The 20,155-nt window shown below is 44.6% G+C and overlaps 1 protein-coding gene across 1 annotated transcript in view; it reads right to left on the bottom strand.

The window, feature by feature from the left end:
• The window catches only part of ATP8A2 (ATPase, aminophospholipid transporter, class I, type 8A, member 2), a 537,919-nt gene that overhangs the window by 53,607 nt on the left and 464,157 nt on the right, over positions 1-20,155 (bottom strand). Inside the window, 3 exon segments of the mRNA XM_011999987.1 lie at positions 4,624-4,650; positions 5,634-5,738; positions 12,579-12,667. Coding sequence (XP_011855377.1) covers positions 4,624-4,650; positions 5,634-5,738; positions 12,579-12,667 — 221 coding nt within the window.

The following is a 20,155-nucleotide window of genomic DNA, read 5'->3' as shown; positions in this document are numbered from 1 at the left end:
TTCACCGTCTGCACTCGTTTCTCTGCTTCATGACAGAGTCGTGGAAAAAATGCAGCTGGAAGGAAAATAAATCTCCACCAGGTGCTGGAAGCAGACATTTGCCACCTGGCCTGGAGAGGTTTGCTGAAATGATGCCCTCATTTCCTATCCTTTTGGCTAGCAAAAAGTCAACAATAGGTATTTTAGGAGGAAAGCGTGGGAGAGGTGGGGCGAAAGCAAAAGGAAGACGCACCACACGTGCACTGCCAACGGCCAGTACTGTGAGAAAACTGATTTCCTAAAGTGACAGTGTCCTAACGCAGGCAACGTCGTAGTCCCATGCAAAAGGCCAGCGTCCCTCCTGCCTCAGGCTGGCTCAGCGGCACGCTCAGCCTGGCAGTGGGACTGGTTTTGACTTAGAGGTGTGATGATTCCAAACAGCTTTCGCAATGCTGTTTTAAAGATCAAAGGATTTCCGTTAAAGATCAAAGCATGGCAGGTATTTCTGAGTTGAGTACTCACTCAGAATGCATTGGGGAGTTTGTGTTGTTTAGTTTCTTTAATACGACTGGTTTTCAAAGGAGCACTCGAGAGCACTGCCTGGAGTGGAGGAACAATCTTGGGTTTGTTTGAAATCCTGCTGCTGTGCTTCAGGCTCCGTCCCTATTCTTCGGCAGAGAGAGCTCCATTAGGATCCCTGGCCACCTGTCCAAGGCTGTGACCAGGGCCCTGTCTGTTTAGAGGCAGCCTGGATGAAATGGAAGCCGCAGAGCAAGCGGCCGCGGCGCCTGGGCGGAGGAGAGAGTCAGGTTTCCCTCCTGAATTCCCTGGCGGTGATGGGCCATCCAGATTACCCTGGGTCACAGGGCCATGCACACATGTTCACAGAACACAAAACTGAAGGGAGACGAGGCGATGGCTCGCCAGAAGGTTTAAGACCAGCCACACAGCTACCTTCACCAAAGTCACAGCGTAAGCTACACCCAGGGAAAGCACTTAAGGGGAAGATAATCCACCGCCTTCCTGGCGAAGGCAGGGGCAGCAGCTGGGTCTGTTTGCCCTTGACAATGGAGCAAACCAGCCCCGGGCCCACCCCACCCCACTCCCACCAACTGGGATGAAGGCAGTGAAAGGCGATCTAGAAATAGAACAAGCTCTCCTTGTTTATTCAGGCTACGCATACCTCAAAAACTAGATGTTTTCAACAAATATATTCCCCCTTTTCCTTCTTGCTTGCCATTGTACCTAAAATATTACAGGGCAACCGCTTATCTCACTCCAAAATACATTAAGGAACAAAAGTCTGTCATCTTACCTGCCGTCATTGGTTTATGTTATATCTGTAAAGGTGAGTGGCCAAAGATAGATTTTCTTTCACCAGGAAAGAAATTTGCATGGCTTACACTTCAGGAATAAAGGAGGGAAAGATATTACCAAGACATTAAAGACGAGGAATTTTCTTCCATTTAGCTCCTCGTTGTTGAGACACTCAGATAAAGATATGCAGGGTAGACTATTTCCTGTGCGGTACGGGGGCTTCCTGCTTCCCCGGGTAGGGATTACTGGGAAGAGTTTGGGAAAAGGTATTCGGATCAACCCAAATCGTCACGTGTCCAGTGTCTATGAGGTGCACAAACACCACATCGTGAAAAACACTCCTTCAAGAAGAACAAACTAAAATGAAGACACACATTTTTATTCACTCCCTAAAGCACTTTCTTCACTCTGCTTTTGGATATCTAATTCCCTCATCTCACCCTTTCTCATTATCTGCTTCTTCATGAGAACAGGCTTATTAAAGTATCAATTCCACAGGTTGATTCTGGGAGACAAGATTTACTGATGAGAAAGTGCAGAAGCGTGTTCATGACAATTTAACTTTATCAAAATAGTATAAACGTATGGGGCTTAGACAAGTTCAACAAAATGTTAGATGAAAATATTTTATTGAATGAATACAAGGCGCAGAGAGAAACTTAGAATCCCTGGCTACAATTTCAAAATTGTAATTGTGAATTTGGCACAAGAGGGTTTTCTAAAAAGATTAATGCAGAAAGACTTTTTTTGTTCTACTTCCTGTGATTACATTCCTAAGAAAAACTGCTAGAACATTTGCCAGTGACTTGGACCTGGGTTTCAGAACCTGGCAGAATGTCCCTTAAGGGGCCCTAAGCAATGCTGTCAGGACTGAGCTGAGTAAGCCCCTGGGGTTAGGGATGCTGAGGACCCCCAGGGGTGCCCCGGCTTGGCTGGCACAGGAAGGCAGGAGAGACGGCGGGCTTCAGGGAGGACGGGCTCCTGGCCTGTGCATCTTTGCAAGGATAGGATTTGCTAATCTTACATCACAAATGCCTCTCCATGTGTGAGTCTATGTTAGCTGTACTCTTAAGCAATGAGATAAACTGTCCCTCCCTGGAGGCCCGGTGACTGACAGCATCTCTCTGTGGCCACTTTGTGCACATGTGACACACGAGCTGACACACCAGGCACCAGTGTGTCAGCTCATCTGGCGCTAAAGTCACCGTCCTTTCCTCACTACCACCGCACTAGACTTTGGTATTGCCAGCCAGTCAGTCAGCAAATATTGACAGAGCTTCCTGTGCGGGTAACAGCTAGAGAGATACACAAATCAGCTGACAGATCAGATGAGGGTAGGAAAGAAGGAACAGGGAGGGGTGAGAAGAGACAAAAACACTCAGGACCCCTCAAAGAGGCGGGGTCTATAAGATCTTTAGAAGGGAGGACAGAGCTGGAGAAGAAGTCTCTGCCCTCCACCCCTCAGGAATCTAAGCAGGTGTGAAAGAAGAAAGCAAAGGTGGTAAAAGAACAATTGTGAGGCAGCTCAGGAGGCCAAGCAGGACAGCACAGTCTCCGTGCAGAGAGCGGCACGCCACCATTATTTAGTTTGCAGATGGACCACCCAGAGAATCTGTGAGCAATTAGAAGTGAGAAAAACAGATGGGAGGGGGTTACTGAGGAGGATAAGCTGCGGAGTCCCCAAACTATGTTCTGGCTAGGAATTCCAGGGTCAAGTAAGATGCTGGGATAGAAGAAAAGGAAATGGTGCAACCAAGTGGGAGCATGCAGACCCACCCACGCACGTGTGCACACGCACACACTCACACACCATCACATGAACTACAAAGTGACATTTACAAGGAACCAGAAAATAAGACTTTTAAATGTAGAAGGTAGGAAGCCACATTTAAACTCTTATTTTCTAATATCCATTTGAACGTTTACAAGTGAATTTTGAACAGGATCAGTGAATTGTAAAAATAACATTCGTTTGATCAACAACAAGCAAAAATGGGCTCACACACTCTTTCAAGGCTGACAGCCCACGACTCCCGTCAATACAATTCAAGGCTGACAGCTCATAACTCTCCTGCCAAAGTGAAGACGAGCAGCTGACCTTTTACGCACCCGAGATGGGTCAGGTAATATGCTGCATTGTACATGTTTCACGAACCCTAATCCCCCAAAGAAAATATTAGCCTTCTTCTATGACAGATGAAGAGACAATCTCAACATATGAAATATCCTGCACAAGGCCTCACCGGTAGGTTGCAAAGCCAGAATTCAAACGCACGTTCCGTATCTCTGCACAATGCACGTGGCCCTCCAAACTGGGTGGTTGGTCCCTGCACACAGTGTTGGACCTGAGCCTTGGCATGTGCCACTCCCTCTGTCCAAATCAGATTCTCGGCAGTTCTGTCCATTCAAGACCCTCCCATCCTCAAAGGCCTGTTGTTCGTCCATCTCCAACATGAAGCCTTTCTTGACTGCTCCAGCCAGATGACCCCTCCTCACATCAGAACAAACACGCTAAAGCACATTCTCACACCACATTGTACGTAATGGTTTCCTGTAAAATGTTTGAAAGGAGTTTGAGAATTTTGCTCTGAAATTCTCATTTTATTTAGAAATGACTTACGCCCCCTGAGCAATCATTGTGTAACTTGAGATATAAGAGAGCCTGCAAGTTGTTTCTAAGTATAATAAACTTACTGTGCTTACTAAACTTAACGGTTAAGAGGGATATGCATTTTACAGGGTTTTAAATATTTATTAATTTCATTATGCAGAAATGAAATTAATTTCCTGCTCCCTAATTTTTGGAGCCTATCAATGTATTTTTTTTTTCAAGTCTCAAAGAGCATGGTAGGTCCCTGAAACTCGAACAGGTTCTGAGCCCTGTGCCTCGGCTGTCTGACGGATAGAACAGCCCTGAACAAGCCTCAACCACGCATAGTGGTTACATGTACATCTGCGGTAAAATCAGCCCCCATCCCTACGTATTCACAAACTTAAGCTTATGGAAGACAGTGCTTTTCGTCCTGTTGACTGATGTCAACAAGACTGATGTCTCTGACTCCTGAATATGTGAAAAAGACAGTGACAGAAAGAAATGTGAGCGCACTTCAGACTGTGGACAGAGCACGAGCAAAGGCGTGAAGTCAGGTTCACACAGGGTATTGTTCTGAACTTGTCTGCCTGGAATTCTGAACTTCATTCTATGGAAAATGGAGAGCCCACAGAGATTTAGGACCAGAAGTGGACTAGCATAGCTGCTATAAAATGAATGCTGGATAAACTGACTAAAAAATAACTCATAAATAAATACAAAACCACAACTTCAACTCTATGCCATCATCCCTTTCCTAAAATCTGTTCCAAGTTGTATTTTGAAAGCCTCTCAAAATGTTTGCATTCTCTTTCTTTAACCAAAAAAACTGCTTTGTCTTCATTGCTCTAAAAGATGGTGCAAATAAACACAATATAAAGCAAAACACAAAGTGAGGATCTCTGTAAGTATTTGATTTCTTGATGTTTGTTTCATGAACAGTTAGTTACTGATTTCCTTCAAAGCATTTATAGGAGAGTTGTACTCAGAATGTTATAGATATTCCATGTCCCTAATAGAACAATGGCTTTCAAGTACCCTGCAAATTGTTCTTAGGCCCAGAGAAATTTCCCTTGATGGTACGTAGATTTTAACACAGTGCACTCTAACGACATTGTAACATCTTGTGATGAAACAAAAACTATGCTCAGGCCCATCTGTTCCTTGTGGGGAAGGGCAGGCTCGCGTTCAGGAGGAATTAGGTGAGCAAGCAGCAGTGTCAGTTCCAGGAGTTCACACAATTCCTTTCACCCCCAGCAGAAAACGTTAACGCTAAAAACTACTCCCCCATGTAGATCTGCTGAAGTGGAATGTGACAAGGTTTACATGAATAACGACGTGCATTATTTCACACGCAAACCTTCACCGTAGATACTCATGCTTGGGTACGATACTTGGGTTTGAAATCCGAAGGCCTGGCTTTAACTCCTCAGTGGTAATACTGCTAACCCTGGACTCTTCCACCTTGAGATAATCAGCCACAACGTCGACTTGCTGCACATGGGTTGTTTCGTTCACCTCTAATCCCAGTAAAACCCCCAGTCTTACCTGGAGACTTTCAGAGATTTAGGTTTCATGTGGTCACTGAGAGAGTGTGATTTAAATCTGAGAATAACCAAAATTCTTAAACCTGAGCATACTGTGCTCCCATCGAAAACCAAGATGAGAAAAAGAAATACAGGAAGGAAGAAGGGAAAAGGGCCGGGAGAACATGGGTTCTGTGCGGACAGGGACGGAGTTTCCCCACCTCTTTCCATTGCTATCCCGCAGCACCGCTTTTCCCAGGACTCGAGACTTGGTTTCCAGCTCCTGCACCTCCTCCAGCAATGTCTTTTTGCAGGTGTGCTTGGCTCTGTATTGAGAGGAAAAGACAAAAAGAACATGGCATAGAGACTCGACACAGCTGGGAAAGACAGGCCGTTCCCCTCTCAGGCCACAGCCAAATGCCCTTTGGTGGAGGCGGAGGCTCGGGAAGTGGCGGAGCATTCACAGTCTCCATGCATGGCCTGGGTTCCATCTCCACAGCCCGGAGGCATCCTGAGTGCCGCAGACCAGACCTGGATCATGCATGTCAACAGTCACCCCCACCCCGCAAAGAACTGGAAGTCTGCCGAGGAGCCCAGCCGCTCAAAGACTGGGTGGGGTTCACAAAGACCCTGGGTCTGCCTCTAAAGCATTTCTTGGCAGGAACTGAAAACTCAGAAGACACTTTAAACCCTCACCTCAGTGAACAGGCACTGGCTGCCTGGTCCAAGGACCCCAACTACAGTCAGAGATCCCAGGGGTTGGCGAGTTTCCTCCCGCCCTCTTTAGTGTGAAAAGAGCCACTGCCACGGCAGCCATGGGGCCTAGGATGCTAGAGTGCATAGTCTGGATGCAAAACTATCGGCTTCAAACGTGGAGTCAACACAAATTCCGAGTACAGGTTTCCCATCTTCCTCTGGCAACAACTCACCACTGCAGTCCACACATGCAGGCCTCAGTGGCATTAATACAACGTGTGAAATAACCCGCGGCCTGGACAGCCCACTCTTGTTGAATGGTAGGAAGAGTTCCCGCTACTTTTTTACTGATGAAACTGAGATGAATACCTCACAATAACTGGCTGATCTCAGAATCTTCATAAAATGGAAACTAAACAAAGCTAAAATTGAGCTACTAGTTGGAAACAATCTAGCTGCTAGTTGGAAAGAGTCGAGGTGAAAAGACATTTAACAAGATACAGGTTATGTAAGAGGGAAAAACCGTAAAGGGAAAAGACTCATAATCTAGTAACACACCAGATTGAAAAGCTTTGCATCAGCTTAATTTCAATATAAATACATGTGAGGATCCTGCGAGGTACTAGAAAGATAGAATGAGAACAAAAACTGAGCACCTTTGCCCAGAAATGAAAACAGTGCCGTGGGAACATTCCGAAGATGTGGGCTCTTCCTGCAGAATCCTGTGCCACCTCACCCACCCTCCACCTTCAAGGAGAGAAAGCCTGTTGAGATAACGTGAGCCATCTCCCGACACTCCAAGTTAATCTATAATGGAGTATTAGCACTGACACTGTCTATGCCCCTGACATCCTTTCCCCCAAAGTAAACAACGGAAAGCCACACAGGCTTTAACACAGAATGCCTTAATTCCATCAAACAGTGTCCCGAGACTCAGGATTGATAAAACACTGCAGTTCAAAGCAGAGCCTGTGGAATTTTAATTTAAACAATAAATGAGCAAACATCTAACAGTTTGCTAGAAAAGAGAGTCAAAAACGATGTTAAAATGTACCCTGTTCATTATTATGTAATATGTGGGGCCCCGAAAGTGGTCTTTTATCTCCCGGGCTTCTGGGGTTAGACTGACAACAAGGCCACCAAGTGCCTGCCCCACCTGCCCTGAGCCATGGGCTTGCATGGGTCCTAGAGCAGCCTGGTTACTATGAGCAGCATGGCTGGTTCTTCCAGGATCCCTCTCTCCACCATCATCCTCCCTCTCCCCTTTCCCCTGCACAGGGGTAGAACAGACCCCGTTGTTATTTCCCGGGCCGGGAGGAAACGGGGTTCCTAAGTGCGAGGCTGGAATAGGAAGGTTGGGCACTGGGAACCTACAGCTTAGGTCAGAATCCAACCCACTGTGGAAGCTGCCGGTTTTCACTCAATCAAAACACGGCCTTAGAGGGCAATGGTCTGAGCATCTCAGTGCTCCCAGGCATTGTGTGTGCTCTCAGGGGATGAAACTGCGCCCATATTCAAGAGTTACTCAGCAATTTGATACTATTTCCGCCAGGCTAGCCCCTGTGAGCTAGCCTGGGAACTTTGTCGCTATTGGAAAACACTAAATTGCAATGCTGGGGATGATGCAACTTCTCTTTCTGCGTGTATTTAATAGCACCTGAGTAAAGGGATGCTGGCAATTTAAAACCCTGTTCTCAAGCACCTTTATCTAATAACGCCTGAATTAGAAAAACTGATTCTAAAATCGCCCATCTAAAGGCTATGTGTGAGGGGTCTAAAATTAATATGTATAGGTTATAAAGTCAGTTGTTAAGCATTAGCCACTGGCATGTCACTTAGGTCTCACCAGGAGCTGGAGTTTGGCGTGTTCTGAGCAGCAGTTGTGACAGAGTAAGCCCCTTATCTGTAAATGGCTTATTGCCTAGTGGCCCAGGCTTGCTTCATCTAACCCCACATCGAGAGGCTGGATGAGCACAGAAGAGACAGAGTTGGGGTGCTGGCTACTGACTCGTGAGTGTGAGAGTTGTCTGTGAGTTTTCAGATATACCTAAGGGTGTCTCCAGGTTCTCAGAGACTTTTAAAAGAAATAGATTGTTTTAGGATCTTGAACTTTCCATCCTTTTTTTTTTTTTTTCTGAAACTCTTTCCCTGGACTCTTCTTTTGTATGCAAGAATAGCAAGTCAAAAGGAAATGTTTAATTCTAAACGTGGATGGAAGCGTAAATACAACGTGCTGCAAAAGAAATTAGGTAAGTCAGAAAGTTAAAAGAAATCAAGGCCCATTTGTATATAGAAATTGCTCATTACCCCTTATTTCCATTTAACTGCCTATCTGGGATTATAATAAGGAAATGAAGTCATTCTGGAATTGGGGACTATATTGCTGATGTACGGTAAAATACAGGGGATACAGCTAGATAAAAGGAAACGGGTTCCTCTGTGTTCAGTGGCCTTGAGCTTATATCATTTTTATAAAGCAAGACTAACAAATTTCACCTAGATGAGAGTGGGTACATGGCAGCTCACCTCAGCATACTGTCATCGGTAAACATTTTGGATGAATATAAGCGAAGGGATATTAAAATAGTTCTGGGCAATTTAAACTTCATGCTTCTAATAAAAATACTCATTAGCCAGGTATCACATATAATCAATCAATTATTTTAATAAAAGATAGGTTTGGTTCCTCATGAAAATTTTGGTTAAAAGGACAATAGTGTAGGCATTTTATGGCGTGCCAAATCTGACTTAAGATAGTCTAATAACGGATCTTCATCCAGAAAGTCGACAGACCTCATGGAAAACGTGATTGAATTACCTCATTCTGGTTCTCTTTTCTTACTCTTAACAGCTCAGGTCCTGAAATGGAAGCGAGAAACTGGGCAAAGAAATGGGGAAAATGTAGAAAGATGGAGCAACTCACTTTCTTCAGTGCTCACAGAAATATACTTGAAAAGGCAGGCCTGCGTTGGGCTGGAATTTAAAAACCTTTTTTTTCCTTCGAGACGGAGTCTCGCTCTGTCGCCCAGGCTGGAGTGTAGTGGCAAGATCTCGGCTCACTGCAAGCTCCGCCTCCCGGGCTCACGCCATTCTCCTGCCTCAGCCTCCCGAGTAGCTGGGACTACAGGCGCCCGCCACCATGCCCAGCTAATTTTCGTATTTTTGTAGAGACAGGGTTTCACCATGTTGGCCGGGCTGGTCTTGAACTCCTGACCCCAGGTGATCTGCCCACCTCAGCCTCCCAAAGTGCCGGGATAACAGGTGTGAGTCACTGCGCCCGGCCTAAAAGCCCTTTCAAAAGAGAGTGATAACCACCAAAGTTCAGAACAAAATAAAACATCCTGAAGATGGGCCCAAGGCAAGATGAGAGGCCTGCAGCACCCCGGTGGAAGCTCTCCCAGCATCACCACGTACTGCCATCACAGCTGCCCCTGTGCCCACTCACGAAGGCACACCCCTTCTGGGAACCCCAAGGTGCATCACAGATATCGTGCCTCGGTAGATACCTGACAACTCAAATCCGATGATGGGTGGTTGGGGACAAGCAGGATTAATATTTTTGTTCAGCGCATGGTGAGAAGCAGCCAACAGCATTTTCTAAAGCTGCAATTCAGAAAGAGAAATCTCCACGAAGCACTGTAGCCTTCTCAGAGGTAAGTGATTCACAATAGGCTTTCTCTTTTTGCGAGAGGCCTCCGAATTTACTTGCCTCAAAAACAAGCATTTCGGGTTTGGAGAATAATACGAGACATAATATGGGCCTCACAATCAGAGGGAAAATGCGCCAATAAACTGAAAAATGTCCTGTTTTGAGGAGAGGGGTGAGGGTAGTTTAGATATTAAATAGATGTTACAAATTGAGCATCTAGGTGCTTTGGGCAAATATTCCAGCTGACAGCCAATATACGCTATTTTCCCTGCTCCCCTAAATAAAACAAGACACAAATCCATTTTAGAAAGCACCTCTGGAATTCAGCAGGGGCCTTTCTGGCTCAGCCCAGAGCTGAGATGCTGTTGGCTCCCAGGAAAAGCTGAGTTCTGGGCCCATGGTGCCAGGTGCTGGGTGGCCGAGAGCTCCTGCTGCAGAGGGATGGCCCTCAGCCTCCCCCGCTTGCCCCTCCAGCACCTTCACTGCAGAGCCCGGGTTCATTCTCTGACCCAGCTGGCAAGCTCCTTGGAAACGGAGTGACTTTTACTCTTTCCATATGGTGAAGCTGGGAGTAGTGTCATTTGATTTATCCTTGTTAAAATGTAAATGGTGCTAATTTTATAGTGCCAGGGGAAACCAAAATCAAGTCCTGTTTGAGGGACCAGATAATTTGCTTTGTGGTGACAGGGAATGATTACTCAGAACGCACTGGAAAAGAACCAGAAAACGGACAAAGAGGCACAGATACTTTGTCATGTATAAACATTCTCTTTCAGATGGAAGAAAGAGACTATTGCTAAAGTCTTCGGCAAATATACAGTCTCAACAGAATTTTTTAATAACACTAATTTGACATAGCTGAATTAAAATAAACTAATTTATAATCATGTTACTAGTTTTCAATCATTGTAAACAGAAAAGGCCAGCTGATGTGGCCAAGACTATTCTCCATTTATCTAGAACTGCTTTATCTTTGCAAAACAAAGATTTCGAACAAATTCAGCAAGGGAATAGATTGTGCCACAATTGGGACTATTGGTTGGAAGAGCAAAATAACGGAACTAATATTCTCTTTCTTTTCTTTTCTTTTTTATTTTTTCGAGACGGAGTCTTGCTCTGTTGCCAGGCAGGAGTGCAGTGGCATGATCTCAGCTCACTGCAAACTCCTCCTCCCCGGTTCAAGCGATTCTCCTGCCTCACTCTCCCGAGTAACTGGGACTACCGGTGCATACCACCACGCCCAGCTAATTTTTGTATTTTTAGTACAGATGGGGTTTCTCCATGTTGGCCAGGATGGTCTTAACCACTTGACCCTGTGATCCACCCGTCTCGGTCTCCCAAAGCACTGGGATTACAGGTGTGAGCCACTGCGCCCAGCCAGAACTAATATTTTCTTATGGTACATCTATTAGATCAAGAAAATATTTTTTTCTGGCAGTAGTCTTTTCATTTCCGAGGATTCTGATTCTGCTATTTGCAGAACATGGTTTTACCAAATAAAATGGAAGTAATGGTAAATCAAAGGATTTAAGAAATGAGAATTAATTTTTCTAACAGTTAAAAAAACTTAATGAACAGGAAAAAAAGAAAAAAGAAAATCCATGTTATAATACTCTTTCCCCCTCTATCTAGGTCTGCATGAGGTATCATCGGTTGTGAAGATAATGACAAAAGGAAGACTTTTTCAAAAGCCATCCTTAACTGTCAGGCAAGAAAAATTCTCATTGAGTGTGGGAGGAACGGAGGGCTGAGAATGAAATCTGATGTCTGTTTCTGGAAGGTGTGGATTGAAGTCTCACTTCTCTATCTCAGAGCCCCCAAATAATTGTGTTTTGCCCGAAGTAAAGCCGAGCTCGGAGTCTCAGTTTGCAGAGAAGTTGGCACCCATTTGTAGGAGAAACTGGGTCAAACCAAACCAAAACTCAGTCCCATTTCATCTGGAGCAGCCCCTCCTTTTGCTCATGGATGAAATTAAAATTGACATGACCTTGGAACTTAATGACTTCTTTTACATTGTAAGAAGGTATCTTGAAAATGACATATTTTAAAACATAAAAGCAAAATTGAACATGAATGATTTCCTATTTAACGTACATGATAGTGCCATCTTTGTGACCGGTTTCCTCATAGACCTGTGAGCTCGCTCTGGAAGAGTTTTATTGAAAGCGTTCCTACTCTGAGTTGTCTGGAAAAATGAAGAATACTTCGTTCTTGTAATTTTAAATGACTCACCTATACATAGCTTCCCTCTAAGCACGGGAAGTGAAGCCAGGCCATGTTTAGCACTGAGTTTATGATATGAAGAGAGATGAGTTTTGAGTCGTACTTTCTCAATTGGATGGAATGGGTGTGTACTTAGAAACTCTGCCTTACAAGCAACTTCCCTATTGATCTTCACAGTTTCTCCCACGGCTCTTTTGTGTCTGTACTTTTTTCTTTTCTTTCTGTTTCTTTTTATTTAGAGGCAGGGTCTTGCTTTGTGGCCCAGGCTGGAGTATAGTGGCACGACCATAGCTCACTGCAGCCTCAAACACCTGGGCTCGAGTGATCTTCCCACCTTGGCCTCCTGAGCAGCTGAGACTACAGCTATGCGCCGCCAGGCCCCGCCGATTTTCCTATTGCTATGGTTGTCTATATTTTCATATCAAGATGAAGCACATGTTAAACAAAAAAAACCTTTTTTTCATTTCTGGCATGTGGCAGGAGACCCCTTTCTCCCGAATTCCTGTCATTCTCATACCCTGTAGCAGGGCTCATGGGAAAGACAATTCTAGGGACAGAAAAGCCAGACGTGGGGTCCCCGCTTCACTTTTACACTTACGCTCTCCACGCCACATCTTCAATCAAACAGGCAGTAAAAACCAGAAATAATCCCAACCAGAAGTGTGCGGAGCTCAGGACCATAGTTGCCTGCAAGAAACAGAAGTGACACCTGCTTGAATACGCTCTCTTTCCAAAACAGCGCAACATAATTTAATCAAGGAAAATATTTCACAATACAAAAACAACAGATGGTATTAAACGCAATGAGAGGTAACCCGTGCACTGGCAGGACCATTAAGGGGACGGAAGGGGCTTGCTCCTCTCTGCAGCCCTTTCTCCTCTCACTTTCCTTCTTCTAGTTTCACGTGTGTCCTTGTCTCTCTTTTATAAAGTGCTTCAAGCCCCTTCCGATCAGGATGCGGTCCCAAATCCTTCCGAAAGACAGCTGTTGGAGCCACCAACACTGCTCCACTGAGGAGTAAACGGTGCCTCACTAGGCTCCTCCATTCACTCATCATCAGCTCCTTTTCTCTCAGTTTCTGTTCATTCACGGAGCCAGGACCCGTGTCCCTGGTACAAGGCATGATGGTTCTCCCAACCCAGGAAAGGAAGATGAGTAAGTTATAGTCCTTGCCTTCAGGGGATTAAATACCCTCTGGTGCAATCTACATTACACAGGGAAATATGGCACCTATCACGAAAATATCCGATGGGGCTTCTGGGAAGACTTCTTAAAGATGACAGAGTATGAGATGTGCCTGGAAACATGAACAGGATTTCAGTAGCCAGAGATGGGTAGATGGACAGAGATTCCAAGTGGAAGGATGAAGGACAGGGGAGAGCGGTAAGGAGTGCAGCTTTCATGACTTCTTTGTTCCTGGCACGCTGGTCAGGGATAGCCTGGGAGGGAACAGGTAGAGAGGGTTTTGGGGATCAGAGCTGCAGGGCCAAGTTAGATGTTAGGTGAGTTGAAAAGAGAACTTAGGGCAAAAGCAGAGGGAGGGAGGAGTTTACTCTGAACAGAGATGGGGGCCTGAGTAGGGCAGATGCCTTCAATTTTTTTGTTTTTGTTTTTGTTTTTGTTTTTGTTTTTTGTTTTTTGAGACGGAGTCTTGCTGTCTCCCAGGCTGGAGTGCAGTGGTGCGATCTCGGCTCACTGCAAGCTCTGCCCCCTGGGTTCACACCATTCTCCTGCCTCAGCCTCCCGAGTAGCTGGGAATACAGGCACCCGCCACCAAGCCTGGCTAATTTTTTGTATTTTTAGTAGAGACGGGTTTTCACCGTGTTAGCCAGGATGGTCTCCATCTCCTGACCTCGTGATCCGCCCGCCTCGGCCTCCCAAAGTGCTGGGATTTCAGGCCTGAGTCCCCTCGCCTGGCCCAATTTTGGTTTTGAATGAGCAAAAGCCTGGAGCCTGCAGCTGGCTAGGAATTGGGAGGCTGGTCTACCAGGTGGGCCACCTGAGAAAGGGACTCAGGTTAGTGTGACAAACCCTTCGTGTTCACTGGATTTCTTTTCTGGAGGCCTCAACCATTTGGTCCTACTGGAATAGACGTTTCGCTAGAGCTCACTGCAAAGGAGAGTGAGACTTACAGAGGGAGGGACAGCAGAGGGCCTGAGACACAATTAGCCGCCTCTGGGACCCTCCACAGGGACTGGAAGGGTCTAAGAATCCCGGAGGCCTGGATTTATAGCTCCCTTTATGCAGTACAATGAGGGCAGGATTCACCCAACTCAAGCCTGGCACCCAAGAGTCTACCCACTCTTCGGTTTTCATCCTCTGCTCCAGCTGGACGGCCACACGCACTGCAGCCCTACTGCTCCCTCTTCCCTGCAGGGCTTCCCTGCCCAGCATCTATACTCACAGCATCCCCACCTGCTTACCCTGATCCCGAGCACCCAGCTTCCCCATCTGGCCAAGGCCGTGCCTAACCCCAGCCCTCCTGCCTCTGGGCCCCTTCACATAGGCCTGTTGGTGGTGGTTGGCATTTTATGACAATTAAACAAAAAAGCAGTAAGGTTTACAGGAAAAGAGTCGAAATCCAACCCTGGAATGGGAGGACTTGCTTTCCTTTTCAGACAACCAAGAGTACCAGCTTCTGACAGAAAAGTTTAAAACCTTAAAAATGTGTGAGTACATTTTGCCCCATCAATTAAATCTCTCAGAATTCATCCTAGGTCTTCATCCTAAGGAAGGAAGGAAACATGCAAAGCAGCAAGTACAATGATATTCACAAGAGTGCTATTCTATGAAAGAAATCAGAAGTAGATGTCCCAGGAGAAGATCTATTAAATGTACCATGGCACTTACATACAATGGATTTCCATGCAAGCAATTAAAGTAATGTAGAATTATATTTGTTGACAGAGATGTTGTATTCTACTGCCACTAAGAAACATGGATTCTATGATAACATCTCATAGAGGACCTATCATGGCGGTTGTGGGAAAGGAAGCACCACTGGCCCAAGCTTCAAAATTAAACTTGGGGTGTCACCCCTAGAGGAGGTATGCCCACACGTACACGTCTTTATTACATCTTTATTACACATTTGTCAGTACATATCAATAGATACCATCATTTCTGTAGTCCTGTTTTGGTATTTCCTGATCTTTACAAAAACACTCCAGGCCTTCAAAAACAGCGGGGTGTCCCAGGCCCCGACGGACTCGAGAGTGCCTCCTTCAAGTGTGGGCAGGCTTACGTGCTCAGGAACAATGCACGGAGCGGTAAAGTGTGGACGTGCGTGCGTGCACAGGAACAATGCACGGAACGGTACACGGAAACGAGGATCTGGGCGGCACAACTGGTGATTTGTATTGTCTTATCTCTTCGTGTATCTCCATTTCCTGTTTCTTCTACAGAAAACATGTATGTTGGCAAAACTCAACTCTCTCGAAAGGGATTGGATCAGCCTGCTCCTTCCAGCTCCTGTTGTCCTGCCCCCAGGGCAAACAGGGTCTCCAGAGGCGACCTTGGGTTCTGCTCATGCTACAGATGCCCGAGGTGGTGCTTGGCCCCTGGAAGATGGACTCGTTCAAGCTGTACTTGTGCGGATACATGCAGGATCATTCACTATGTGGATTTATTTAAGAAATCAGTGATTTTATAATAAGGTATCATTTAAAATAGATTATAACTCAAATGTACCCTGTAAATATGTAAAATATTATGTATCAATAAGAAATAGATTATCAAACTCAGAACTTTAGTTGCTGAGGGAAAAAAGGAAAATGAACTTTGAATTCTCTTGTTGAAAATATGAAGTCTGTCCTAAACTAATAAAGGTTACACGGAGCCTTGAAAGTATTGTTCTGTTGCTGGTCTTCAAAACTGGGAGCTGTGACTGTGACACATATAACTAATTTTAAAGGTGTGTCTCAGAAAGGTTCCTACCATCCTAATTTTCACAGATGGACTGAGACCCAGAGTCCTGAAATCCTTCTAAGGTGATCTACTGACTACTTAGGTGCCATATGCCTAGGAACTCACTGCAGTCAATTACAGGAAAGTGAGGCTCAGGTGGGTAGAATTATTGATACATTAGGACCAAGCTGGTGAGAGCCAGACACAGGACTGGAGGCTTGTCTGACTGTAAAGCCAATGAGCTGTGCAGCACTGCCTAGGGTGAGACGAGGAGTATGAACAAGGGACACGCATGCACCTGCAGATCAGGAGTCATGAATGCATTAGCTTCAGCCACGCCACTCATCACGTGCACCCCAGTGCCCCAGGACCAGCTGTCCACCAATGTGGTGACAAACTAGAAAAGGTTATTTTTATTTTTATTATACTTTAAGTTCTGGGATACATGTGTAGAAGACGTGCAGGTTTGTTACATAGGTATACACGTGCCATGGTGGTTTGCTGCACCCATCAAGCTGTCACCTACATTAGGTATTTCTCCTAATGCTATTCCTCCCCTAGCCCCCCACCCTCCAACAGGCCCTGGTGTGTGATGTTCCCCTCCCTGTGTCCATGTGTTCTTATTGTTCAACTCTCACTTATGAGTGAGAACGTGCGGTGTTTGGTTTTCTGTTCCTGTGTTAGTTTGCTAACTAACCATCATTCCTGAGAATGACGGTTTCTAGCTTCATCCACATCCCTGCAAAGGACATGAAGTCATCCTTTTTTATGGCTGCATAGTATTTCATGGTTTATAAGTGCCACATTTTCTTTGTCCAGTCTATCACTGATGGGCATTTGGGTTGGTTCCAAGTCTTTGCTATTGTGAATAGTGCTGCAATGAACATACGTGTACATGTGTCTTTATAGCAGAATGATTTATAATCCTTTGGGTACATACGCAGGAATGGGATTGCTGGGTCATATGGTATTTCTGGTTCGAGATCCTTGAGGAATTTTCACACTGTCTTCCACAATGCCTGAACTCATTTACACTCCCACCAACAGTGTAAAAGCGTTCCTATTTCTCCACATCGTCTCCAGCATCTTTTGTTTCCTGAGTTTTTAATAATCATGATTCTAACTGGTGCCAAATGGTATCTCATTGTAGTTTTGACTTGCATTTCTCTAATGACCAGTGATGAGCTTTTTTTCATACGTTTGTTGGCCACATAGATGTCTTCTTTTGAGAAGTGTCTGTTCATATCCTTCAGCCACTTTTTGATGGGGTTGGTTTTTTTCTTGTAAATTTAAGTTCCTTGTAGATACTGTCCTTTGTCAGATGAACAGATTGCAAAAATTTTCTCCCAGTCTATAGGTTGCCTGTTCACTCTGATGGTAGTTTCTTTCGTTGATGCTCTTTACTTTAATTAGATCCATTTGCCAATTTTGGCTTTTGTTGCCATTGCTTTTGCTGTTTTAGTCACAAAGTCTTTACCCATGTCTACGTCTTGAATGGCATTGCCTAGGTTTTCTTCTAGGATTTTTATGGTTTTAGGTCTTATGTTTAAGTCTTTAATCCATCTTAAGTTAATTTTTTTTGTATAAGGTATGGGGAAGGGGTCCAGTTTCAGTTTTCTGCATATGGCTAGCCAGTTTTCCCAACACTATTTATTAAATAGGGAATCCTTTCCACATTGCTTGCTTTTGTCAGGTTTGTCAAAGATCAGACAGTTGTAGATGTGTGGCATTATTCCTGAGGCCTCTGTTCTGTTCCATTGGTCTATACATCTGTTTTGGTACCAGTACCATGCTGTTTTGGTTACTGTAGCCTTGTAGTATAGTTTGAATTCAGGTAGTGTGATGCCTCCAGCTTTGTTCTTTTTGCTTAGGATTGTCTTGGCTATGTGGGCTCTTTTTTGATTCCACATGAAATTTAAAGTGGTTTTTTCTAATTCTGTGAAGAAAGTCAATGGTAGCTTGATGGGGATAGCATTTAATCTACAAATTCTTCCTATTCATGAGCATGGAATGTTTTTCCATTTGTTTGTGTCCTCTCTTTTTTCCTTGAGCAGTGGTTTGTAGTTCTCCTTGAAGAGATCCTTCACGTCCCTTGTAAGTTGTATTCCTAGGTATTTTATTCTCTTTCTAGCAGTTGTGAATGGGAGTTCACTCATGATTTGTCTGTTTGTCTGTTATTGGTATATAGGAATGCTTGTGATTTCTGCACATTGATTTTGTATCCTGAGACTTTGCTGAAGTTGCTTATCAGCTTAAGGAGATTTTCGGCTGAGATGATGGGGTTTTCTAAATATGCAATCATGTCATGTGCAAACAGAGACCATTTTACTTCTTCTCTTCCTATTTGAATACTCTTTCTTTCTTTCTCTTGCCTGATTGCCCTGGCTAGAACTTCCAATACTATGTTGAAGAGGAGACAGGGCATCCTTGTCTTGTGCCGGTTTTCAAAGGGAATGCTTCCAACTTTTGCCCATTCAGTATGATATTGGCTGTGGGTTTGTCATAAATAGCTCTTACTGAGATATGTTCCATCAATACCTAGTTTACTGAGAGTTTTTAGTATGAGGGGGTGTTGAATTTTATTGAAGGCCTTTTCTGCATCCACTGAGGTAATCATGTGGTTTTTGTCGTTGGTTCTGTTTATGTGATGGATTAAGCTTATTGATTTGTGTGTGTTGAACCAGCCTTGCATCTAGGGATGAAGCTGACTTGATGGTGATGGATAAGCTTTTTGATGTGCTGCTGCATTCAGTTTGCCAGTATTTTATTGAGGATTTTCGCACTGATGTTCACCAGGGATATTGGCCTGAAATTTTTTGTTTTGTTGTGTCTCTGCCAGGTTTTGGTGTCAGGATGATGCTGGCCTCATAAAATGATTTAGGGAGGAGTCCCTCTTTTTCTATTGTTTGGAATAATTTCAGAAGGAATGGTACCAGCTCCTCTTTGTCCCTCTGGTAGAATTTGGCTGTGAATCCATCTGGTCCTGGGCTTTTTTTGGGTGGTAGGCTATTAACTACTGCCTCGATTTCAGAACTTGTTATTGGTCTATTCAGGGATTCGACTTCTTCCTGGTTTAGTCTTGAGAGGGTGTATGTGTCCAGGAATTTATTCATTTACTGTAGATTTTCTAGTTTATTTGCATAGAGGTGTTTACAGTATTCTCTGATGGTAGTTTGTATTTCTGTGGGATCAGTGGTGACATCCCCTAGATCATTTTTTATTGTGTCTATTTGATTCTTCTCTCTTTTCTTCTTTAATAGTCTGGCTAGCAGTCTATCTATTTTGTTAATCTTTTCAAAAAACCAGCTCCTGGATTAATTGATTTTTTTGAAGGGTTTTTCATGTCTCTATTTCCTTTAGTTTTGCTCTGATCTTAGTTATTTCTTGTCTTCTCCTAGTGTTTGAATTTGTTTGCTTTTTCTTCTCTAGATCTTTTAATTGTGATGTTTGGGTGTTGATTTTGGATCTTTCCTGCTTTATGTTTTTCTCCAAACTGGTTATTCTAGTTAGCAATTTCTCTAACCTTTTTTCAAGGTTCTTAACTTCCTTGCACTGGGTTAGAACATGCTCCTTTAGCTCGGAAGAGTTTGTTATTACCCACCTTCTGAAACATACTTCTGTCAATGTGTCAAACTCATTCTCTATCCAATTGTGTTCCCTTGCTGGTGAGGAGTTGTGATCCTTTGGAGGAGAAGAGGCATTCTGGTTTTTGGAATTTTCAGTCTTTTTGTGCTGGTTTTCCCCTATCTTTGTGGATTTATCTACCCTTGGTCTTTGATGTTGGTGACCTTCAGATGGGGTTTTTGAGTGGACATCTGTTTTGTTGATGTTGATGAAATTCCTTTCTGTTTGTTAGTTTTCCTTCTAATAGTCAGGTCCCTCTGCTGCAGGTCTGCTGGAGTTTGCTGTAGGTGTTTGCCTGGGTATCAACAGCAGAGGCTGCAGAACAGCAAAAATTGTTGCCTGTTCCTTCCTCTGGAAGCTTCATCCCAGAAGGTCAACCGCCAGATGCCAGTCAGAGCTCTCTTGTATGAGGTGTCTGTTGACCCCTGTTGAGAGGTGGTGTCTCCCAGTCAGGAGGCATAGTGGTCAGGAACCCACTTGAGGAGGCAGGTCCACTGCTCTCTTCAGAGCCGGCACGCAGGGATGTTTAAGTCTGCTGAAGCTGTGCTCACAGCTGCCCCTTCCCCCAGGTGCTCTGTCCCAGGGAGATGGGAGTTTTATCTATAAGCCCCTGACTGGGGCTGCTGCCTTTCTTTCAGAGATGC

This window comes from Mandrillus leucophaeus, unplaced genomic scaffold, assembly GCF_000951045.1.
Source record: "Mandrillus leucophaeus isolate KB7577 unplaced genomic scaffold, Mleu.le_1.0 Scaffold61, whole genome shotgun sequence".
Lineage (NCBI taxonomy): Eukaryota > Metazoa > Chordata > Mammalia > Primates > Cercopithecidae > Mandrillus > Mandrillus leucophaeus.
Note: the sequence above shows the minus strand (reverse complement) of the source record. Positions and strands in the feature narration are given on the sequence as shown.